This window comes from Manis pentadactyla, chromosome 3, assembly GCF_030020395.1.
Source record: "Manis pentadactyla isolate mManPen7 chromosome 3, mManPen7.hap1, whole genome shotgun sequence".
Lineage (NCBI taxonomy): Eukaryota > Metazoa > Chordata > Mammalia > Pholidota > Manidae > Manis > Manis pentadactyla.
The window spans coordinates 210,199,755-210,225,763 of record NC_080021.1 but is presented as its reverse complement, the minus strand read 5'-3'; the positions used below and the strand labels follow the sequence as shown (position 1 = coordinate 210,225,763).

The 26,009-nt window shown below is 35.6% G+C and overlaps 1 protein-coding gene across 11 annotated transcripts in view; it reads right to left on the bottom strand.

The window, feature by feature from the left end:
- The window catches only part of RABGAP1 (RAB GTPase activating protein 1), a 163,965-nt gene that overhangs the window by 42,808 nt on the left and 95,148 nt on the right, over nucleotides 1–26,009 (bottom strand). For all 11 annotated transcript variants that reach the window (XR_008996627.1, XR_008996629.1, XR_008996628.1 and 8 more), the window contains 2 exons: nucleotides 6,047–6,160; nucleotides 1,813–1,887 (listed from right to left, as the gene is read on the bottom strand). Coding sequence is in view for 8 of the 11 variants with exons in the window: in XM_057499007.1 (XP_057354990.1) it covers nucleotides 1,813–1,887; nucleotides 6,047–6,160 (189 nt within the window). In the remaining 3 variants the exon portion in view is untranslated. The remainder of the gene's footprint in view (nucleotides 1–1,812; nucleotides 1,888–6,046; nucleotides 6,161–26,009) is intronic.

Genomic DNA, 26,009 nt, shown 5'->3' with positions numbered 1-26,009 from the left:
CAAAACCCAGACTCCTTGGCCTGGCCTCCTCAAGCTGGTCCTGGTGGCGTCCAGCCCCCTCGCCTGACCCCAGCACACATGGTACTCTAGCCACACTGCCCTCCTTTTCAGCCCTTTCATCTGCCAGTCTTTCCCCAGGTCAGAACTTCTACATATACTGCACTATTCCTGCTGCTGCGGATGTTCTACTCTCGACTCAAGCTTTTCAAATAGCTTTATTATTTTTCGTAACAATGTTAAAAAAAAAAAAAGTGGAATGACACAGAAAAGTAAAAAGAAAATGTACTTTCCTTTTTCAGGGTTCACCCAGAGAAGCCTATAATCTAAATAAGGTTTTCTGTTATAATCTTGCATCAAATGATTTACTATACCTTCACAGTGCCACTAAAACTTACACTGACCCTTGAACAATGCAGGGGTTGGGGGAACCAAACCCCTGTGCAGTTGAAAATCCATGTGTAAATTCTGACACCCCCAAAACTTAACTACTATAGCCAACTTTACACAAGAAGCCTTATCAATAACATAAATAGTCAATTAACAAATATTGTGTATGTTTTATTATCTGCTGTATTCCTACAATAAAACTAGAGAAAAGAAAATTGTTTTAAATTGTCACAAATCCCCCCAAATTTTCCAATATATTTATTGAAAAAGATCTGCATGTAAGTGGACCCACACAGCTCAAACCCTCGTTGGTGGTCAAGGGTCACCTGCACTTGTGTGACTTTTTGCTTACAGCCTAGGCAGCTTCACTGGCTCTGTATCTATAAGCACTGGGACTGTGTCTACTCACACTCCAGACCTCCGGCACGGCACAGCGTGTAAAAGGAGCTCACTCTTTGCTAACATCACCTGTGTGGTATTTTTGCCAAGCATTTTAGCTTGAATCATGAGGAAATGATCAGACAAATCAAGAATGTGGGACGTTTTACAAGACGATTTGCTTTAATTTTTAAAATCTTTCAATGGCATGAAACATACAATATAGGCAAGGGGGCAGTTTGGATTAAAAGACTAAAGAGAAATGACAACCCAAGGCAATGCCTGAATATTCACATTTTGGTTAAGAAAAGCTATAAAGGACTTCACTGAATAAACAATTAGGGAAAATTGTGGACTGTGTAGGTTATTACTGAATCAGTGTGTAATTTCCTGGATTTGATCATGGTATTATGGTTATGTCCTTAGGAGATACATGCACAAGTATTTAGAAGTAAAGTATCTTGATGTTTGGGATTACTAGTTTTCAAAAATTATTTCAAAAAATTTTTTTCAGTAAAAAATAAAGTGTGTGTGTGTGTGTAAAAAAACAGGAAAAGAGAGATGCAGAGAGAGACGGAGAATGCAGGGTGGAAAAATACTAATTAGGTGAAAGTACATGCATGTCACCTTAGTATTTTTTCAAGTTCACTATGGATTTGAAAGAATGTAAAGTAGAAGGTAATGGTCTTTGCTGAATGAGTGAATGCGTAAAATGGTACTAAAGAAAAGTCAACTTCTCTGCCTCTCTCCCATCCCAATACTTAAATCCTAGAACAAATACTAATGATTGAGGCTACTTTAGAGAAAACAAAATGTCCCCAAGGGTCCAACCAAGACTAAAGTCTATTCAATCACCTTAGTAATAAAAATGAAATGGACTCTAAACGGTAGTTTCGACATGTCATTTATTCTTACCATATTTCTCTTCCATGATGACATTAAATTAAGGAAAAGGTTTCCAGATATAGGAGCTAAAACTCATGCCCTGAAGTCTGACCAAAGCCAATACAAAACCATCTCAAGTCATGAAGAGATCTAATTACTCACATGGAGAAGCAGAACAGCAGCGAGAAATGACTGGCCCTGGCAATAGCCAATCTCTTCATCATACACGGAATAAGCCTGGGAAAAAAACAAAACAAAACACAGGAGGTATAAATAAATTTAATTACATGTGGGCCATAGCTGCCTTATAGGTCCTTGAACACAGGAACCTGGAAAATGCCATCCACACTCCATACAGCATTTTAATGGTCAAGAATTACGTAGACAATTCTCTCCAATCCTAATTTTTTCTTTACAACAAATGAAACTGTCACTACGTCACTTGCTGTGGCCAAGGAGTGGGAAAGGTTAAGCAAAAACCACTTCAACACTAACAGCAGGTTGTTTTATAGGCTTTTCCTTTTTCTGTCTGAAAACTGTATTCGTCCTTCAAGCTCCAAACATATTCCATTCCCCCATGATAGCCTCTCTTCTCTATATTTTTGTGGAACTTGCTACCCATGTATGGTTATTCTAGTAGTCACCACATTGCATTTTAAATATCCATCTTGTCTACTAGACTGTGAGCTTCTTAGAGGCTGGGGTGATGTCCTATTCAACTTAGCCAGCACCTCACACATAGCAGGCACTTACTACACACTGTTAATGTTATTCATTTTTCTTTCTGGGAAAAATATTTTGGCAAAGACACCAAAATACAATCTTTCCACAATGCCAGTAATAACTTTTCTGATAAGAGGGATTACTCTGAAACCATTTGTGGGTTCCTTTGGAATTCTTATTTTGTATTTTTCTTGGCAGCAGATGATTACTACCCATCTCTTCTCAACATTATCTTTAACAGAATATTGACATCTAACATTCCTTGTGGTTTACTCTTTGGTTCTTTGTTTTTCAGAATCTTTTTTTTAATGATCAATGTTTATAGTGCTCATGTAAGCTATGGTGGAAAGGAGAATTCCTAGATTCAAGATGCTATTCCCTGTTTGAAAAATTTATTTCTGATGAAATTCTCTTTATGCTCCACTTTTGTGTGTGTGCCTATGTTCCTCTGCATCCCAAGAAAGCAGTTTAGAATTAATTGGGTATTCTTAGAATTGAGATAATTTAGCAAAATATGATGCCAAAGCTTATTAGATGATGATTAAGTTAATATATCATGGGTTTTATCATTAGCTTTTGGTGAAACTATAGTTTCAAAAACTATATATTTGTATTATAATCATGCTTTAATAAATTTAAGTAGAATTCACGATAATCTCATTATACTCCCTCATTTCATCAAAGTTTATCTGATGAGTGGGCTACAGAATGAGAAACAGACTTTTCTGAAGACAAGATGTACAGAGGGCTTTAGAAATGATCTGTTTCTAGTACAATGAGGCACCACTCTGTACCTATCAAACTAGTAAAAATTAACAAGTGTTAATGCTAATTTAGTTAAGACTGTGTTAAAAAATAGTAGTGATATATGCCAACAGCCCTGTGGAAAGCAGTTTAACAATGTCTGTGAAGGTATCAATCAACAGTTGACTGGTCAAGAAAGAAGAGAGGCTTCAGGGGTAGTAAGAGCTGGGCCAAAATTTCACAACTGCTAACATTTAGGAATGGAGCTTGGGCCTGTTTATGTTCCTTTTGTAAGATGAGAATAATCATAGTTCAGAGTTTTTATATCATAGAGTTGATATATTATTCTCAGACCTCTCATATTAAGTGCTCAGTACACACTGGCTTAATTATATACTACAATGAAAATGAATTTCTATAGTAGAGAATGGAGGAAAGCATATTTTTCAGCCTAGTGGTAAAGCCTGAAGAAATGCATACAGACATGAAAGTATGTGGTATGTTTGGAATATAAAGTTCATGGGGGTTACAATGAAATATGAGGACAAAAGGCATTTCATTAGTTCATCAACATTTAATGAGTACCTACTATATGCCAAGCACTTTGCTAACTGCTACAGATGCTTACATCTGTAAGAAGTGATTCCTGCCCTTGAGAACTCCACAGTATGGGTGGCAAGTCTGAGAAGCAAATCAGTCATATTACAGTGAGAAATTCAATGTGGTTGAAGCATAAAACAGTGAATAAGCTAGGGTGTACTACAAAATGCCTTTAATGCTAAGCTAAGGAATCTAGGGCCAGGAAATGAACTAAGGATTTTTATTTCATTCTGTTGGGCTATGGGGAAGCATGAAAGGTTTTAGTGGAGACCACTGACATGATCCAATTCTAGGATCAACACAGAGAAAACAAAAAATAGACTAGAATCCAAAGGCAGGGAGATGAAGACAAGGCAGCTTTTGTAAAGCACCAGCGAGTATATGGTAGAGGCCTGAACTAGGGTTATGAATAGAGAGGGAAGTCTGGCCAGAAGAGACATCAACCGTATCAAACATTGTGGCCAAGGAAGGAACTGAAAACCAACAGAGAAATGATTTTATTTTCAGCAAGAAAATGAATTGGAGAGAAAAGTAGGACTGTGTAGAATTAAGAAATACAACTAACCATAATATGTAAATATGTATTTTGTTGGATCCTGATTCTAACCAAATGTATACAGACATTTAGGGAAATCTAAGTATGGAATAGCTATTAATGACTGATGCTATAGATGGATAATGATCTTTTTAGAGAATTTAGGAGTATCATGTTAGAGATTTGCTTTAAAGTACTTAAGGAAAAGTTTATTAAGGGTTAGATGAAGCATTTGTGGCAATATGTTGATAAATATTAAATGTGGGTGGGGGATATATACAAATTCATTATGCTATTCAACTTCTATATGTTTGAAATTGTTCATAGTAAAATGTGTTTTTAAATGAACTCTATTTTTTGGCCTGTTTAGTTTGATGCACTTGACAGACTTATACATGAAGACCAAGTGGCAGCTGGAAATTGAGGCCTTAGGCTAAAGGAGATTTGGGGACATCTGTGCAGCGATCACAGATGAAGCTTTGGGGGTAGACAGGGTCACCCAGGGAGACTAAGTAGTGAGCTACAGGAACTAGTGACTGAGCACCTAGGGAAAGGCCTCTGTTTCAGAAGAAGGTAGAGAGAGAGAGAGGGAGAGAAAAAGAGAGAGAGAGAGAGAGAGAGAGAAATTATTGAGGGAGTCAGTGAAGTTGTGCTAAAAGTGAGAGCATAACCCAGAGGATGAGAAATCAAGAGCAGAGGGAGCTGCAAGCAATATCATCATGAGAAAGAAACCAGCGTGCACTGGGATCAGGAGTAAGAGGCAGTGAGCACAGGATTTCTTTCTGGGAAATTCTGCAGTAAGGTGAGGGACAGATGGATTGGCTGTTTACATGGAAAGCACAACTGAGAAGGAGCTAAAAAAAGAATGATCAGGAAAGAGGATTACAAACAGAAATTATAGCTTGGTATGTATGTCCTGTTGAGGAAATTCAAAGTAAATCCAAGAAACATTTCTCTAAATCCTAACTGCCCTTATAGTTTAGAACATCTAGTTTATCACTGGAGAACCTGTCCACTGCTGGCCTGCCCTAAAACTAGTTATTAGTTTTGCCTTCTTAATAATGTATATATGCTAAATAGGTAGATGTTATAGTAATATGTATATGCTCAATATAGTAGATGTTAAATAGGCACTTGATTAGTTTGGGGTGAAAAGACTAAAGACTGGTTCTAAGGGAAGAAGAAAGTTGAAGAACCCTGCTTCCAACTCCTTCCTATGGCTCTCAAGTACCAGTATCTACTACAACATGAATTACTGGAACTGAACAGGCTTTCATTTCCTTTACAGCTTTTAGGTACAGGTGTTTTGACAGACACCAGTATTTCCCACCATTTATTACTCTGTGGTGCTAAAAGTCCTCTTGGATGAGCACCAGTCATTTCCCCTGTTGGATGTGTCCTTGATGGCAAGTTCATCACTTATATTATGAATGCTGAAAGTGAGTTTACAATGTTACAGGACTCAGAGGCTCTTAACATAAAACTTTTGAAAGTCTAAATGTGGAGTTAGGGGATAATTATACAGAAGTCCTGACTGAAATGGTATAAGAAACCCTGCCATTTTATTTCTAATTATTTCCTGTTCATTATGAGTATAAAATCAAAGGTAACAACACAATTTTAGAAAGTCTTCTTTAGAAATGTGCTTTTCTCTTTAGAAGGTCCCTTTCCTTTTTTGCATTCCTGAACATCAAATATAGACTACACTTCAAAGTTATCTTTTGTATAATTTTAAAGAATCAGAATTATCATTCAGAACCTAGTTCTTTTTTTTCTTTTTCTATCATGGAATACCTTGCATATTTTATATAAGGAATCTTGTCCATCTCCTCCTGTGTCCTTAAAATAGTCATGGGCTGGGAATGTCCGGTTAATATCCCGAGTAATAGCACTGTCTTGGGGAGACTCCTGTGGAAACATTAGGAAAGAGGTGTAGTTGTCAATCATGTAACATACTTATTTGGGTTTATACAGTAAGGTCTTCTCATCGACATGAGTTAAAATGCTGCAGGGACATATATACACATACACATGTCCAGTGTTACTGTGTCTTCAGGTACCAACCATTTAAGCAAAAGTAAAATTAAGTATTGAGAAAAAAAATAAATGAAAGAAAAGCAACCTGTTCATTCTACATACCTCATATGTACACCATCCCTACTTCAAGGAATTGCAGCTGGTGACCTTTCTATTTTAAGAGGGAAAATGTGCTACTCAAAATGGATTTACCATAGGAAAATACTCAACCTAATCTCAAAAGGAGATAAAGTGCTCCAGTTAGAAAACTGGGTATAAAAATTGCTGCTCTAACTGATCCTTTGGCATTAAACCCATGTGCCAGGTTCTCAAAAGCAAAAGAAATGTCCCTTAATTGATACTTACCTTAGGGGCAAATGGCATAAAAATATACATAGCAGTCTACTCAATAAGAAACTCGACCACCAAATGCAAAGGGATTCAAAGAGGCTATGGGACAATATCCCTTACTTTTGCTAGTGGAAAACTGTTTCCTCTTCTACAATGAGTTAAGTAAAAGTGAACAGATGTCCGTAATATCAGCAACCCTTCACAAAACAAACCAAGCGTCCAGCTATTTCCAGTATCTTCCTCGTGCTAAATTTCATTTGTTCACACACATGACCCTCTGTTTTAACAGTGCGTGTTCTTCATAGCTAATACACTTGATTCTCCTTGGTCTACATCACATTTAGTATGCCATCCAAGAACCTCATACTTCAGTTTCAAGATGAAAGATCAAATAAATATTTTTCTTCTCTTGTAATTTCTTTAGCCTTCCAGGTAACCATTTTTCCAGGGCCATAAATATTTTATCATTGTGGAATTTGAATTAATTTTACATCTTTTTATTTTGATTTTTTTGTTGAAATTTGACATGTAACATGGAAATTTAAGGTGTACAGTGTGTTGCTTTGACACCTTTATATATTACGATTGCCATTGTGATATTTAGCACATTGCATAATTACAGTACAATATTACTGTCTACATTCTTTAAGCTGTACATTAGATGTCTATGGCTTATTTTACTATTCATTACAAGTTTGTACTCTTAAACACAATCAGTCTTGTTCCACCAACTTCCATCCCTTGGTGAAGTAACTTTAAAGCCTATGCTTCTTTCTTAACCAGTGAACTATTTAAACCTTCAAAGACGGTGCCAAATTGCTTTCCAAAGTTTCACTGGCATATCACTAGTTTTTAACATATTAACAACAGTTGAGGCAGCTCAGAATCATGGTGCTCTCTGACAAAAGGACAACATTCCAACATAAGGCCTAAGACCACGGCAGCTACTGCCTGGTGGCAGCTTCCAGGCTGCAACATATGGAGAGGAACTGATGCAGTTGGGAGTGGCGAGTGTCTCCCTGAGTTGAGAAAAAAGACAACTTGGGCAGGTAAGGAAGCTAGAATTTGTAGATCAGATTACTGGAAAGGAAATCCTGAAGAGAAAGAGAGCTGCAGACTACCTAGAGGGGGGTCCCTGTGAATCCTGAATCATAAAAGAAAAACATGATAAACTGTACTTCATCAAAATTTAAAAATTTTACTTTTCAAAAGCCTCTGTTTAAAAACATGGTAGTATAAGCCTTGACCAGGACAAAATACATACAAAATCTATCTAACAAAAGAGTTGTATCCAGAATACGTAACTCTTAAAACAAACAAGGTGACAAACTGATTTTTAAAAGGGTAAGTGGTAATAAAAGAGCTGAAGAAGATATATAGATGGCAAATAAGTACTTGAAAAAACTTCAACATTATTAGTCATCGAGGAAACATAAATTAAACCCACACTGAGATTCCACTACACCCCCACTAAATTCTAAAATTAAAAAGAGCCAAGATGTGAAGTGTTGGCAAAGGGTGTGAAACGATGAGAACTCAAACTCAAGTTGCTGGTGGGAATGTAAAATGGTACAAATACTCTGGAAACAGTTTGGAAGTTTCTTATAAAGTTAAATATACACTTACCATACAGTTCAGTGATTCTACTCCTAGGTATTTATCAAGAGAAATGAAAATTGAATATATGCAAAGACTTGAACTCAAATGTCCATACCTTTATTTATAATAACCCAAACTAGAAACAATACAAATGTACTCCAATGGGTAAAGAGATAAACTGTGGTACAACCATATAGTGGAATACTATTCAGCAGTATGAAATGAAAAATGACTGATACATGTAACATGGATGGATCTCAGAAGCATATTAAGTGAAAGAAGCCAGACACCAAGGACTACTTCCTATAATTCCCTGTCTATGAAATTCTAGGAAAGAACAAAATAGTAATAGAAAGCAGATCAGTGTTTGGAAGAAGCTGGGGTTAAAAGGAGAAAACTGAGAGAGACCTTCTTGAAGTCTGAATATGGAAATATCCATCACATCCCTGGTGGTAGTTAAAACACACTGAATTGTTCACTTATAATTGGCAAGTTTTATTATATATAAATTATATCTGAATAAAGGTGAGTTTAAAATAAAAAAAAATAGGCAAAAAGAAGATAGTCATACAAATGAAAAAGAGACCCAGGATGATTCAAGCCCTTCAGATTAAGAGTTCCCAGTACTACTTAAGGTATATATGTGCAAACTATGAAAACGATGTAAATCCATTTTCTACCTCAAGGTCTTAAAACTGGGGGCACAGCTTCAGAGTTAGACATATCTGGGTCTGAAAGCTGGTTCCGTCTCTTAAACAAATTTAGTTAAGTTTCTTATCTTCTCTGGCTAATATCACCTACTGTATAATGTTGCAGTGAGCGATAAATTTAGTGTATGTAAATTATAAATATATAAAGAGCTAGCAGTGTTGATATGTATATAATGAAAACACTTAACAAAAGTGGAAGAAAAGTATTTAGCCCTGCTAAGAGCTAGGGCTCTCCTATGAGCACACACACACATTCAGACACATATTACTGGTACCAGCACAAACACACATCTCATATCTAGAATGTACAGTATTTTTAGTTTTGTATATCTTATCTTCCCTATAAAAATATCTTCCCTATATTCACGTAGGGATAGAAACTGCATTTCAGTTTTATAACTTCCACAGAGCCCAGCACAAGGCATGGCACAGTCAGTGTTTGACTAAATACCTAATGAAGTCCAGGGGCCTCTTCAGCACCGAGCAATGGCATTGCTTATGTAGTCAACAGCTCTACTCAAACAAGGATCTTTAATGCTAATGTTTAATTGCTGATCCATATGAATGAGGCACCAAACTAAATCAAGAAAGAACTTTATTAACTGAATAATTTAAAGACTATACCTGAAAAAAACCAAGAAGGCTGTAATGATTAATCAGTAACTTTCAAATTGTGTACAATGCAGAGGCAAGAGAAAATTAACCATAATGAGAAACAGAATACAGTAAAGACTCAGTCTTTTAGCTCAAAATGCAAAATAATCAAGTCATCCTGGAATTAGCAAGAGAAATGACAAGGAAATGTGTCTATCTCAGAAATATATGCTATATTATTGTGGGTTAAGGATTTTTTTCAACCTAAGATATGTAAGTTCTCCAAAACAGTTTTAACACATAGAATGTGAGGCAGCAACACACAGAGAGAACCATAAGTATATAAGGAATTAAGAGTCTTTATCACTAATAAATCTCTATTTCATGAACAGCTCAAACAGCAGTGGACCACAGACCCAGCTTCCATTTGGAAACTGCAGCATGACAAAGACTTATCTCACCCCTAGCACCATTAAGAGAAAAACAATAAACTTGACTTCATTAAAGTATAACTTTTCTGCTTATAAAATATGCCATTAAGAAAAGAAGTAGGCAAGCAGTACATATATGTGGAAAAGAACTGTACCTAGAGTATATAAAGAAATAAAAGTAAAAGATAATTTAATAGAATGGACAAAAATCTGAGCAGACACTTCAAAAAAGAATATATACAAATGGCAAATAAGGAAATGAAAAGGTAGTTTACCAGGGCAATGCCAATTAAAACCACAGTGAAATAGCCAGTCAAACCTCCTGCCAAGGGGAGTGACTTCTTGTGCGATGATAAAGAATACTCTGAAGAGAATGATTCAACCAAATGGGGATTTGAAAAAATCACAATTATTAATGTCGAAGTAGTGAAGGAAGATGACCCAAAACAGGATCAAGCAGTTTCTGAAAGGCTTTGGAACTTGATTTTTAAAAAAGGGGTGGGGGACTGAAATCACTAAAACAATGATAAAGATAAATTTCAGACTGATAAAACTTTTGAGAAATGCTGACCAGACATGTTTATGACCTATATTTGGAGTGCAGCTATAAGAAATTATTCTGAAAACTGCTAATTCTTTCCTTAAATTATATCTCCACTTCCAAAGAGAACTGTTTTTCTTAAATGTCAGATGAATTTAGGAATTCATGAAACAACAATGAAGGTTTTAAAACATACAAAGAATGACAGATTGTGGCTTAAGATAAGCATAAAGGTTAGAAAATTATATTAAGAATTGAGGGGGATATGGAAAGCTTCAAAATATTTTAGCCACTTGTATCATCAGTCTTATCACAGTGATGATGAAGATGACTTGAAAAAAGGATATACAGTTACTAGAGATATATATGATTTGGAAATTCAAATGCACATAGGGTGGAAAAGTAACAAAACATTGAAAATATTTTATTACTGGTCAGTTCTCATCAATGTGCCATCCCTCATCCACTGATCATGGAAGTCATCACAAAATTTAAGGGGTAAATGCCTTTGAGAGAAAGTGAATTTGAAAGTTCACATGCTGAAATTTGAAGCCTTAATGAATAGTAAGTTGAGGAGTCCCATGTGAACTACTTGGTTAAAATACCTGATCTTAGGAAATATGATGAAGAATTTGGGAATAAATTCATTTGACTCGCCAGACGCCAAGCAGTACCAAAATGCTCCAGAATTTGTAACACTGTAACTAAGTTCGTATCAGAATAATGTCATCATTAAATATAAAAAGATTCTTAAAAAAAAATTAGAGTAACACTAAGGATGATGCCTAAGAGAACACAGCAAAAAGCTTTTGCAGAACATCCAAATCCCAAGTGCTTATAAAATTAGGGTTTATATAACAATATGCAGTTATTTCTAGGATATTAAACACAGGTGTAGCTGATATAGGGAACTTGCTGCTGCAATGCATACTAGATAGTACTATTCATGGCCAAACTGATTTAAGTTAGCCAAATAAACCCTCTCAACCAGACTGCAGTTAGTAAAATGGATTAACAAAGAATAAATTATTACAAATTAAGACAACTGTGCATAAATGTAAACCTTTAAAGAACAGGGAGTGACGAAATTAATATCAGCTGATGTCTTGAAATTACAGAAGTTACTGAAGTTATGGCAGAAGTTTTTAACAGGTTTCATTTTGTTTTGAATCAACTGTTTTTATGTTTTGGCTGGTTCACTTATCCTAAGAAAAACAGCTTTAAATCTTCAGAAGAAAACTAAAATGCCATATGATTATGCAGTATTAACATCTTGCGAACTTTTTCTGTACAGGCCAGATAGCAAATGTTTTCGGCTTTGTGGGCCATTCAATGTTGCAATTACTCAACTCTCAATAAAATGAAAGTAGCCATAGACAATATGAAAATAAACAAGCATTTGTGTACTCAAATAAAACTTTATTTACAAAAACAAGAAGCATTCTGGATTTGGCTCCCAGGTCACAGCTTGCTAAGCCCTGTTCTAAATATACAACACAGTAATTTGTCATGGACAACATGACCAGAGAGATTTTTGTAATAATTTAAAATACACTGACATGCTACTGTTGATTAATTTCATATGTTTTACCTGCAAAAATTCTATCACAAGCCTCAGTAACTTGCAATGTATATCCTTTGCATACATTTTTTTCCCACATAACTAAAATGTTGGATGCATTTTGCAAAAATCAATTCCCCCAAAGTCTGTACATTTCTGTATGTGCAATGTAGAAAGAATTTACATGAACCCCCTTAACTGTAGTGATATACTGTCCCTTACATTTCAAGCAGCAAAACAAACAATATGTACAGCTCAGAAATCATAAACATATACAGTGAAACATATCAGACTGGCAAAAATAAAAAGATAATACCTAATGTTGGAAACTGGAACTCTCAAATGTTGCTAACAGAGATATAAAATGATACCACCACTTTGGGGAATTACATGGCAGTTTCTTAGAAAGTTAAATACAGTTGACTGTTGAACAACATGAGTTTTAGCTGCACTGGGTCCACTTATGTGCAGACTTTTTCCAATAAATATATTGGAAAATATTTTGAAGGTCTGGGGCAATTTGAACATTTTCTTTTCTCTAGCTTACTTTATTGTAAGAATACGGTACATAATACATATATCACACATTATATATGTTAATAGATTGTTTATGTTACCGGTAAGGCTTATTATAGTCAACAGCAGGCCATATAAGTTTAAGTAGTTAAGTTTTGGGGGAGTTAAGTTATACAAAGATTTTCAAATGTGTGTGTGTGTGGGAGGGTTAGCACCCAACCCCCATTTTGTTCAAGGGTTAACTATATACATCTCACCAGACCCAGCAATTCCACTCGTAACTATTACACAAGAGAAACAAAAGCACACGTCCAAGAGAATAAGAAACATGTACAATAATGTTCCTAATAACTTGGTTTGTAACAACCCCCAACTAGAAACTCCAGATGGGAAAAAGAGATGAATTATGGTATATTCATATAGTGGAATATATACATACATTGCTGAAAATAATTTCATTCAAAACTGCACTCTAAAATATCAGGACTTTTAAAATTTACTCACTGAATAAATACTAAGAATTAACATCTCACACTAAAATCCAAACCTTTGTTATTTCCCCATCCTATACTTTTGCCCAGTGGGACTATTCACTGTTCCTCAAACAAAACCCAAAATTAACAACATATCTTACCACATTTCAAAAGGGAAATATCTAATGTTTTGTTTTCTTAGTAAAATAAATTTTTTTATTTTAATAATATTTTTTTGCTTTTTTATAATAGTAATAGTAGGGGAGAATAAGAAAAAAGGAAGATAATCTCACAACTCAGAAATAACTATGACTAATGGTGGACATATGCCTTTTTACATAATTACTTTTATGAGTTTACACTGTTTTGAAAATTAATTTTCACTAACTGCAAAAAGTTGTTAGCATCTTTTCATGTTGTTTGACAATTATCCTACCCTGCCATTTGTATCACACAGCAGCCTGTCACATGGCTATGCCATAATTTACAATGCCCAATCTCTCACTTTGGAATATTCAGGCTGTTTTACCTCTTGCTATAAACAAGCCTGTAAAGCAGAGCCATGATTCTTAAGGGAGAGATGGTTTCCAGAGTCACTTCACTCCCCCAAAGATCCAGCATTTTGAACTATACTGCCGATCTGTCCTCCAGAAAAGTCCTAATTCACACACCACACTGGAAGGCACCCTTACAGTAATTACCCTGTTGTTTCAGAATAGTCATTTATGTACTTGTCTTGCCCTCCTAGTCTATTGATAACTGAGAATTTTATTTAAAATTGAAAAGAACTGCACATAAAGTTGATACTATCCTACTGTAACTCCAATGCATTGTTTGCTGAATCTACATGTTGACTAATGAAAAAGGCACTACCTACAGAGGTTCCCTCTATGTCAGCTGAGAGGGCCTAGAACAGTTAACACCCAGCAGCAACGAGCATACTTAGTGCCAGGATCTTGGTTTCTAGCACCATTTACCGGTAAGAGAAACCAGGACTGGGACAGGAATACAGGATGAACCTGGAACACCTGGAAGTGCCAGAGAGCAAGAAGCTGCTCCTCACCCTCCACAGCAAAGAAAGAGCACCTGTAACAATGGGAGTATGTCAAAGGAAAACTGGGAGCCAAGTGAGAGAGCTCCCAACGGCCAAAGCTGGAACAATTTGAACCACAAAATAAATGAAGTACACTGGATTCTAATCTGAAGTATATAGTAAATATCCACAAGTCTATATTTATGTGATTAAGTATAACTTATGAAGGGGGGAAAAAGAATAATTTAACAGTGGAGAAACCTGATAAACAACAGGTGAAATCAACAGTGATACCATGTTGACAGTACTTACCCTTGACGAGGTGATGGGTAACCTCATGAGAGACATTCTTTAAAATATCTGACCAGTATTCATTAAAGCCATCTAAGCCATCAGAAGCAAGGAAAGTCTAAGAAATTGTTATAGTCAAGAGGAGTCTACAGAGACATGAGGACTAAATGTAGTACCTTGGATGGGATCTGGAACAGAAAAGGATACTAAAGCAATCTAAATAAACTATGAACTTCAGTTAATAATAATGTATCAACATTGGTTCATTAACTGTAACAAATGTACCACACTAATGTAAGATGTTAATAGGGGAAACAGTGCAGTGTATACAGGAATGTACTATTTTCACAATACTCCTATAAACCTAAAACTTTAAAAAAAAAATAAAGTTCACTAAGAGAAAAAAAGGCATTATCTCCTTAATATACAATATAGATACTTAGGCTTACGAGGTTAAGCCACCCAAGTTCACATACCAGTAATGATTTGAACTTCTTAGACACTCAATAAAATAACGGGCTGACTTTGTGGAATAAAATTAACGAAATGAACACATGGGTCTAGGTTCAACAGTAATCAAAAGCAGGCTCCGTTCACATGACTGATTTCTAGATGATTTTTTTCTTGGCCCCAGTTCTTATACTCTTTTGGTATATATGATAAAGCAATGGTGAGGTTTTGTTACTTTTTAAAATTTAAACGTTCTTCTAAAGTAATTTGTGCAGAGAAAAACCTAAGGCAATGGTAATATTTGTATTTACTTCTCACCACCTTGGTTTAAAAATCACCCATTACTTTAAGTCACAGTGGTACCATATTCTGTAATTTTTCTGGATGACTATTTTTATACCTAACTGTGAGAATTGGCCCACTGGGTAACTTCTCAGGATTAACAAGGTACTGGGAACTGGCGGAAACCCTTTGAATACACACCCTTTGTAAACTCAAGTTGAAAAACAGAAAGCTAAGAATGGCAGGAAGAAAAAGAAAGTACCCAAACAAAGAAAATGCAGTGGAAGGCTGCCATGAGAAATAACCAGCATAGGGAAGATTATTATTTCTAGAGTAGCTGTTGCCTTAATAAAAAGCTAGACCTTCTTAAGACTAGTCTGGAATGTTATAAATGCTTTGGTAAAAGCCATCATGTAATGCTTAATAGAATAAAACAGAAACACTATCAAAACCCCACTCAAATCCATTACACCATATCCTATATTTCCAATATGTTTCATGGAAATGGAAGGTGTTTTTTTGGTTATATTTTGCTCTTAAAAAGTCAGCTAGAGCATGTCAGAAGTGATTTTAATGACTTGGTTTTCAAAATCCCTTAGGATAAAAACCCAAAAGAAGGAAAATGAAATTGAAGGGATGCTACGTTTAAAAGTGAATGAATGAGGACTGAAAACCTCCCTGAGGTAAAATCATTCCCTCTTAATTACATATAACTTGTTATTTGTAATTTAATTTAATGTTTTGGAAATAGAATCACTTGAGTGAAAAGATAAAAAAAGACTAAGACTTTAAAGTATATGAGAGCAAATGTTCTTGTGTTTAGGCAGAACCCAGATAGTCTTACAAAATCTGCAAAATCTAGAAATTTTACTTCAATTGGACATGTTATATCTAATAACATTTCTAATTTGATAAAGCTAAAACAAGTGGCTAAGAAAAACAGTAACAATTGTTGTGTCTCTTAAAATCAAATACTGTACCCCACCTTAAGGAATGCCTCGCAGGAATTATGACAAAATAAAAAAGAAGATAGGTATGGTATTATTAGAGATTTTTAAGATCTTAGATTTCTGAGATTTAATAGACTTTTGGGTTGCTACAAATACTGACACTGCAAAGTTTTGTATTTTTCTTAGAGTGTTCAGGGATTTTAACAGGTTCACTAGAATGTGAAGCTTCATGACAGCAGAGGATTTGTTTTGTTCACATGCTCTCCAGTACCTAGAAGAGTGCATGACAAATAGTAGGCACTCAGTAAGAACTTACTGAATAATTGAATTCTCAAGGGCATTATGTGACACACATAAGGTTCACAGCCATTTAGTTATTGACAAATTCACTTTTACAGAATTAGGCAACAATAACAAGAGCTAAGACAGATTTGCAGTCATTGTTCTAAGCACCTTTAATACAGACAGATCATATAGATAAATCTTAACAACTCTCTGAGGTGGGTTCTCTTATTTCTCCTATTCGACTAATGAGGTAAGAAGTTAAATCACTTGGCTAGGAAGTGAGGAACTGGGACTGGAACCCAACTGGTTTGGCTTTCTAGCCCATGTTTTTTTTTTAAATTAATTTATAATTAAGGTATCATTGATACACAATCTTATGAAGGCTTCACATGAACAACATTCACCCATCTTATCAAGTTCCCCACCCCCACTCCACTGCAGTCACTGTCTATCAGCACATCAAGATGCTACAGTCATTACTTGTCTTCCCTGTTCTAGTCCATGTTCTTAATGCTAATAAACATACTATAGAAGTGAAGACATTCTCTTATCAGTAGTGAGAGGCATTTATAATTCCTAATATATGAAAAAAATGCTTTTGTCTACTAGACTTACAAGTAAAATTGACATGACAAAAGATTTTGAAAGTGTGTGTCTTGCTTTTCCTTTTTACCACAATAAAGAGCTTCTTTGGATGAAAGCTGTTCAGCACTTACGAAAAAGAAGAACTAATGAAGGCCCCAATAACACGGAGACAGAGATATATACAGTGCTCTTAAACATAACATAAAGTGGAAAAAATCTCAACATGTGGCCCTTCTGTAAGTTACTCAAAGAAAAGGCATTTTCCCTAAATGTTTGTTGGCCTCCAACATGTAACCTAATCCTTTCAGATTGAAAACAACAACAACAAAATCAGTAATATTTCAAATATTCTGGCCTGTATTCTTTGGTTAGGGCTAACCACTAGATAAGAAGTATTTTTAAGACTACAATGTCTTGGTTCTCAGAGAACCACCTTAATGAAATTGTGCTACTGGCATGTTTTAAGACCCAGTTTTATTTTATTTTTTTAACTGCTACAAAAAAATTCGTATTTCATGGTGGTAAGGACACATCCCTACCACATCATTCAGTGTCCCTATCAGAAATTCTACTTCCCCTAAAGAAATATGTTTTTTTTCCCTCCCCCATGACAATGATTAAATGTCCAATTTTGTTTTGGCACCCAAGAAACTCAGAACCAAATTCAGTCCAATTTTAAACAACACAGGATCTCATGGCCTATATCTACTTATTATCTACTTGTTCTACCTCTATTTTCGAAATCTGTTATTTACAATTTCCTGTTTTGTTGAATTATACATTTTCTAATAAGATACCTCAATACCTTAGTAATATGAAGTACAGTGTATTTATATAAAACAAAGACCCTCAAGTCAGTTTCATAGTTCAGTCAACAAGGACTCTAGAAAAAGCCATGTGACTGATGGGCTCACTTGACAGGCAACGCAAAAATATCTGTGTCTTAAATTCAGATTTCAAGAATATAATACGTGTACCCATGCCAGCACTGTGACTTGTCCCTACGTGACTAGCCCCACTGCTCTTAAGCTTCCTTTCAGCCTGCAGTGCTGTTCTTCCATGCCACTGCCGGAGAAGTTTCAGTGCCAAGTGATTTGTGCAGAGATACTACTTTGTCTATATATCCTGGTGATTTGCTCTTGGAGGCAAAAATTGTAATTCCAGTAAAATTATCACTGAATAACACTTACTGAAAGACTTCAAAAGTGGGACCAATGAAAGACAAGAAATTGATCTTTAAAATGTTTAAATGAATGAAGTATTTGTATAGGTATTCATTAATTAATGTTTTTAAATTTCCACTTAAAGCACATCAAACACAGAACAAACTGGAACTAAATTTCCACAAATAAGGAGGTAACTGAGGGCACTTCAGAGTCTGGCCTCCACTATGTGAAGACTGTTGTTGGCATTCTGACAAAAGAATGGAGAAGATGGAATTCAGATGTTCCACCTGGATCACACAATGTAATGACAGAACACTCATGCGTCAGGCAGTTCTATCTCTGAATGCTGCCTTTCCTACTTACTGTGTGAGTTTGGACAAGTTGCTAACTACTCTGAGCCTTAACATCCCTTTCTGTAAAATTTATGCAATGGTGCCTGCCTTGCTGAGTTTATAAGAAGCAAATGAGATACTGCACAGGAAGCAGGTAGCATAAGGCCTTGTACATCACTGGCAGCTCTTTCCCATCAGACTTGAGATTTATGATGCTGGCATATTTCCAACCTTGGGAGAGAGGCCAAGGGACAAAATGTGTATTTGGCAGATTTTTCTATGTTTAGGACTGAGTGCCCTATAGGGGATCTGCAATTTTAGATAGTATGCAGTTTAGAAATCCATTGTATATTGCCAACATCATAATTTATCTTAACCAAATGAAATTGTAAAGATGATAAATCAGGTAGCAAAAAAACTGACAAAATGTAAGTGTTGCAACGAGTGTTTTTTTAATAACCTATGACCCATGCTAACCAGAACACTAGAGTTCAGGTATGAAATATCTTTGTTAATTTTCTTTTCTTAAAAAAATCATTTCTCTCGAGTCCCCTATACAGAATTTTATTGTTGTTAACAACCACCTGATCAATAAATATGAGAGATGCCCTCTCAAAAAAAAAAAAAAATCATTTCTCAGAGACAAAAATCCATTTGGGTTTCTCTTTAAGCACTGTCTCATTAGTAAAAGAGCTCTTACATTTCAAGACAATCATATAACTATGCCAACCCCCAATGCTAGTAACCTTTACTCTTTTTCCTTCCAATAAAGAAGACAACTTACCCCAAACATGCACAACAAAAGATAACTATGCACTATAATCAATGAACTGTCAAAGAATCTTTTTTATCACAGAAAGCAGACTCAGAAAGCAGACTCCAGAAATGTTTGCCAAAGTGCCTCTAGCTTTAATGCATACTTTCGCACTGTATCAGCTTAAGTTTTACCTTATTATGTTGAATCTATAGCATACAATGCAAGAGAAAATTAGGAGACTTTTTTAGAAAAGACAGCTTTTTAATAGTAATGTACTGCTATCACATTGTTTCAATCCAAATATGGCACTATAGTGCCATTCTAAAAATAAACCTAAGTCCCATGTGGTATGTAGCCTTTCTGCTATGTTCATTTCCTTTTAGGGCTCAAATTTCCCACAGGAAAATTATTCAATGTTTGACAGAACTGTTTCAAGTCATGTATAGATAAGGCATAAATGTTAACTGCACTGTCAACATTTTCCTGCTCCGCTATTGTTGATTCTCCTTCACAGTAATCCATCACGGAGAGGCCCAAGAAGCAGGAAATACCCAAGAATTGTTACCTGACAATAGTGAACACAAAAAGTGTCATTTTGAGTAAAAAGATAGTGGTGGTGGTGGGGAGGTAATTATGAGTCAGCTAAATTAGAAGACACAAAATTATTAGATAAAAAGTCATATCCCAAACACACAGTTCTGATAACTGTGATGACTTCCAAATACTTATTTCAATTGTATTACTTATATTACAGGAGCAAAAGTGTGTAGCAAATGCCTTCTTAGTACAACTTAACACAGATTGTACTGCTTGACATATTATTTGTGCAAAGCCTTTATAAGGCATTTTATGCTAAGAATCTTCTCAAAATCACTCATTCATAATACACCACACACACACACACACACACACACACACACACACACACACACACACACACGATCAAGATCCATTCCTCAAGCTGTATTATGTACAAAAGCAAATTATGATTTCTAAGAAAATGTTTATGAATGTTTCATAATGATTAACAAATAAATCATTTTTACTTTAGAAAGGTAATTTCTTCTGAAAATAACAAGTCTTAAGCCAGAGATTTAAGTGTGCCTACTGAGTAGCAAAAATATATAGCAGCTGTAAAATGGTTAGAACTATTAATATGACTTTACAGCTCTATAGAGTCCCTTGTTCTTCTAACAGTTAACAAAATTAAATGAGAATCTGTGTTTGAATATTACTGGTTAGAAATGTTGCCATCAGTGAATTGCTGAACTCTATTTAGGATTCTATAAGAGGTCTATAATCATACATATACATATTCACAGACTATACGAATATGTTCTGGGTTTCATCATTTAATTATGTATTTCATTTCAGGAAATGTTTCTAAGCCCCAATATATAAGAAAAATTATTTTTAACATTTTAATTTCTTTACTAAAAAACTAACTTAGGAAACAATTATTAAGACACAAATATTTAGAAGCTATCTTATTTCATCATTAATGCATAAAGCTGAATTACTTAGATCTTTTTCTATTAACCTGAAGTTAAAATCAGCACATAGTTATACCATCAACCAAAGTCTATTAGTATCTATTAATACCTTACTACAGAGGTAGCAAGAACCCTTGTGGAATTAAATTCTTTCTATGTATTTTTATTTAAAAATCTTAGGAAAGAGCAACTTTAAAAGACATTGGACAAGCAGTGAGCTTCCATTTTAATTAAGCGAAAACTTCGCCCTTCAATTTCACTAGCAGTATAAAGACTATAAATACCAATGAAGACGTTCTAGAACCACCCATTTCACGTATTTTTACTTTTCCTGACAAACAATGCTGAGATGGCTGCCAGTGATCAAATGAACTTTCTAAGATTATTTGAAAGCACCAATGGCAAGATTATTTTTATTTATTTTAGCTAATATACCAACTGAACACTTGTTTTCTTCTCTCCAAACCTGCTGGAAACTTCACTTTCTAAACATTTGACCAATGTTGAACAATACTTTGGATTTATTTTGATGGCATGACTGAGTCTAAGGGAGGTCTAGGACCTGATTCTAGCCCCAGATCTCCAACTAATGAATCTTGTCAACATTCTGGGTCTCCCTTTCCCCATTTGTGAAGGGAGGAGTGAAGACCTTTAAGGGATCTTCTAGCTCTGTCTCTTTAGGATTCTACATTTATGTCCTCCTTAAACCCATCTTTACTTCCTAATTAGAATCAAATTTCTTAGCTATTTATTCCAAATTAGGTAGCCCAAATTTATCTTTCTGATCTTACTCTCCATTATACCTCTGCTTGAAACTTCTGGTTCACCCACGGTGCGCTATTCACAGGAGAGCAGCACCTGCTAACATGTACTGACTCCTTACTGTGTGCCAAGCACTGCTAAGAGCTTCACGTGCATTAGACAATTAGTTCTTACAATACTTGCATAAGGTAGTGCTGTTAAGGCCACAGGGACTAAGCAGGATTATGTATGCCCTAGGTTTCACAGCCAGGAAGTGGAAAAGCGAGGATTCAAACCCAGGTCTGTCTGCTTCTCGGGCACTTTTAGTCACTGGATGTTACATGGTCACTCTATTCCTTAGGCAAACAAATATTCCCGCTTCATTCAGGTCTTTGAGGTTTAAAGCAGACTTTGGCACAACTTTATTATTTTCCCCCAATATAAACTCATTTTTAAAGTTCAATTAATGTCATACTTCTTTATCATTTCAGTCCTAAATTTACTTCCCACCTCTAACCTATCAAAGCACTTACTGTAAGCCCCAATGATTTATTCCTTGATGAAGTACATCTGAATATATCTATCTTAGCATCTAAGAATTGTAGAGAACTAACCCTCCTGTGGAACATATAAAGGCAGGACAAAATAACACAAAATTCAGTATCTTGATGGAGCAAACCATGAGGGGTTTATGATTCCTCAGGGAAGGAAGCTCAGCAAGTTGCTCTACATTCCACCCAGGGCCTTTCCTCTGAGGGTATGTGCCAACTCACAGCAGGCCCTGGTGGTCACTGGGAGATGGCAGCAATTTTTATTGGGCTTTTATGATGCCACTATGTACAATTCTATATACTTAAGATGTGACAGTATCTAATTTTCACAGTAATTTTAAGGGAGTCCATTTTCTAGAGTAGAAAGAAGGGCCAAAGTCCATGCTCTTTCCACTACCTTCCTCTTTATCTCTGGAAAAAAAAAAAAAAGTGATTCAAGAGTACAAAACAATCACAGTAACAGTAACAATGCAAAGAGCTTTATGTTAATGTAACATGCATTGGAACTTGACCAACCTCCTATAATACTGATATTATCTTCACTTAGAGATGAGCAGTATCCTCAAATTCAGACAGATTAAGATTACCTAAAATAAACTGCCAGAACTAGGATCTAAATTTTGTTTTAACTTTATTCCTAGTGCTCTGTAGCCTGCAACATACATCCTCAATACAATGATGTTAATATAACCTAAGTAGGAATGGTTTCAATTCCTACAAATGTCCCGTCATGAAGGATACTTTTAAAAATGGAAAAGCCTTTTGAGTCAGATTCTGCTCTCCAGGGACCAATGAAGGCAGAGACCCACAAATGGCCTTTTACTTTTTTGGGGGTTTAGCTTTAAATAAATTGCTTTGGCAGTGGGGATTTCCCCAGTCTTTCTGGAAGAACTTTCAGAAATAAATCATGCTGTTTAATGCTGTACTTTTGCTTTCTCCCCAACATATTGTCTTATAATTCAATTCAACAAGTATTTGTTGAAAGCTGAAAGACACAGTTTTAATGTTTTATCTTGAGAAGATTTGCTTTTGTATTTTGTTCAAAGTCAGATACAATGTTTTTGTAAAAAGCCATTAAAGCTTTCATTAAGTGACTACAATCATGGTAATTTAATGTAAAGATGTGCTTTGTACTTTACAAAGGGCTTCCTCATATCATACATTGTTTGATTACAGGTCACTTTATTAGATTCGTTTGTCTATTGATCTTTGGGTCCCTTTAATCCAGTCCAGCTGGATACTTTATGCCAATCTCACTCAAGGAGTATGTGAGGGACGGTAAGACTATAGAAATCCTACTCTAACCAGAGCCTAGCCCACCTTATATACTGCCTTCTAAGGAGACTCATCTAACACACATCTCCTTGCCTATCAATACCACACAGGACTCCGTGTTCCTCATGTGATTTTGTAATGCCAGGTCTCATAGTACAGATACTTGTATACCAGTACGCACATACATTAAACACGTTTGTTTTCATGTATTCCTTCCCATGACATCAAAGAAGATGCTTTTCAGTATTTTCTGTCTACTCTTGATAGAACCAAAATTAAAAAATCTAAGAAGATACAGATACCTACAAGGCATAATGATATAGATTAGGAATCAAAAAGGTCTTACAGCTCCCCAAAACTCAGCTTCCACAACTGTAAAAGAGGGATAAAATCAGTTTTGCCTATCTTCCTTGGAGGATGAAATAAGATGATGAATAGGAACCTGCTCAGTATAGGGCCACAGATAATATAGAGCTATTACGCTCTCATTTTCCATATTAGTAACATGTTTTAAACTCATGATTCCTGGTTTTCCTCTACTTCTCCTATAATTTATTTGCCTCTTCCTAAACGTGGTCTGCGCTTTCCATTAAGAATTACACACCTGCATAGTTCTAAAGGTCAAACAGTACAAGGCTTATAAATGATAGCAGCAACCCCACACTCCTCCGGCAACCATTCCCATCTTTTTTAAGCTGTTTGTTTTTTCTTCACATTTCTTAACAAAATGCTTAAATTGCCAATTTTGTAGGTTTTTTCAGGCTTTCTAAGTATGGGGAATGTTATAGCTCCTAGCCCCACCTACCTTCCACACATACTTCCCTTACCCTTATTATGACTCTCAATGTAATTTTGCTACAATTTTTGGTTAAATCAATACTGTTCAAAACTGAATCACAGAGTATATCATGATTAAATTCCCCTTCTTCCTTGTTTTTTCTGGTTACTAATTGCCCAATTTTCCTCCTCAGTATTCCATGTATCTTCAATTCTACAAATCTGACAGAATTGAAAGTTCCTCTTATTTTTTCCTAAAGACATACCTCCCAGTGCCCTCCTTCCTTCTGCTCCACCTTGGACCAGTTGCTCTCTAGGTCTGCAGCACAGCTGACTTCCTAGGGCTTTTCTTGCCCATCACCAAGGGAATTATCTTCACTCTCTTCTGTGTTGGATTCCCTGTTTCCTGGGTTCTGTATCTTCCTCTTTCTTGATTTCATCCCTCATTCTGGGGAAGCATATCCTTCAGTAACTTCCTGAGAAAGTATGTAAGGTAGATAAATGTTCTGAGACCCTGCATATTTCAAAATGGGTTTATTGTACCCCCACACTTGAATAAAATGTTTGGGCATAAAATTCTAGGTAAAAAACACTTCTCAAAATTTTAAGTTTTTCCCATCATCTCTTGCTTCAATGTGGCAGAAAGTCCAATGCTATTCAGATCCCTGTAGTAAGTATGTTTCTACTCTCCCATCTCTACTCTAGACCAAGAAGCTTTTAGGATTTTTCTTTATCCCTAGTGTTCTGAAGTTTTATGATTTGCTGTCATAAAGTCCTTTCATTGCATTAAATTGGTCCTTTTCTTTATGGAAATCACATCCGTCAGTTCTGGAAATTTTTCTTGTGATCTTTGAGAATTTTCTCATTCTTTTTCTCTATTCTGTTTCTGAAAATCATGTTAGTCATATGTTGGGCCTTTATCTTTTTACCTATTTTGTTATCTTTTGTTCCACTGTACGGCCTACTTCAATTTTATATTCCAACTTCTCTAATTTTTAAAAATGCCTGGTTATACTTTAAATCTCAAGAGCTCTTTCTTATTCTTTTCTTTTTTAAAAATAGCATCATATTTTCCTTTAATGGATACAAAATGTTCTGTGAACATACTATGGTTGGGTATTTTTTTTTCTTCTGTGACCTGTTTGTTTCCTCTGATTCTTTTGTTTGGGCTCTGTATATTATATGAGAAGGCTTTCTCAAAAGAACACTGATTTCTGGCTACTGTTCCTATTAAAAGAAGAGTGAAAAATAAAAAACGAACTGAAAACCCAGTATGCATGAGTGGAATTCGTTGACTGGTATTAACTTAGTGACTGAGCAGGAAATGTGACTGGTTGAGAAGCCCTCAAACATCAGTCTCCAGACTGGACCCCTCTTACTTCCTGCTTAGAAGGTTTAAGACTGACTGAAAGCTTTCTGGGAGTCAGGTGACAAGGAGACTGATTATTTAATGAGCAGACTTTCTCTTGACACTTATTTTCAACAAGGTATCTTAGTCCCATCCTCAGCTATTCCTGACATCCAGAATGTCTGTAGTTCAACCTCTCCAAAGAGTAGATGTCCCATCTTCTGCTGGGATGGTGAAAACAAAGTTGCCTGTTTGGGCCAGCTTGAGATGGGTTTCAAGATGGCATGAAGTAGAAGAATTGGGGTGGTTGGGTGATGGTACCTAAATGTTCCTTTTATAAACTTTCTAATAATTCTTCAGTTTTCAGCTTCATTCCACTGTTGGTAGAGGTACCTTGGGAATCTAATTCCCAAGAATTTACCAGGTTCTATGGGCAGATCAGCTTCCTCCTTTTTGCTTTTCCCAAAAACCCTTGATTTCAGGATTCAGCTTGTTGATTCTGTCTAGCCACTGAGTTTCTATATTCCAAAATTTTATTGGCTTCATCTGCCATCATCTCTGCTCCTCTTCTCTTTGTCCACATGTATTATAATACTCTTTGCTATTTTTTTCAGTGGAGTTAACAGAAATAAACTCTTTTTTTATTACA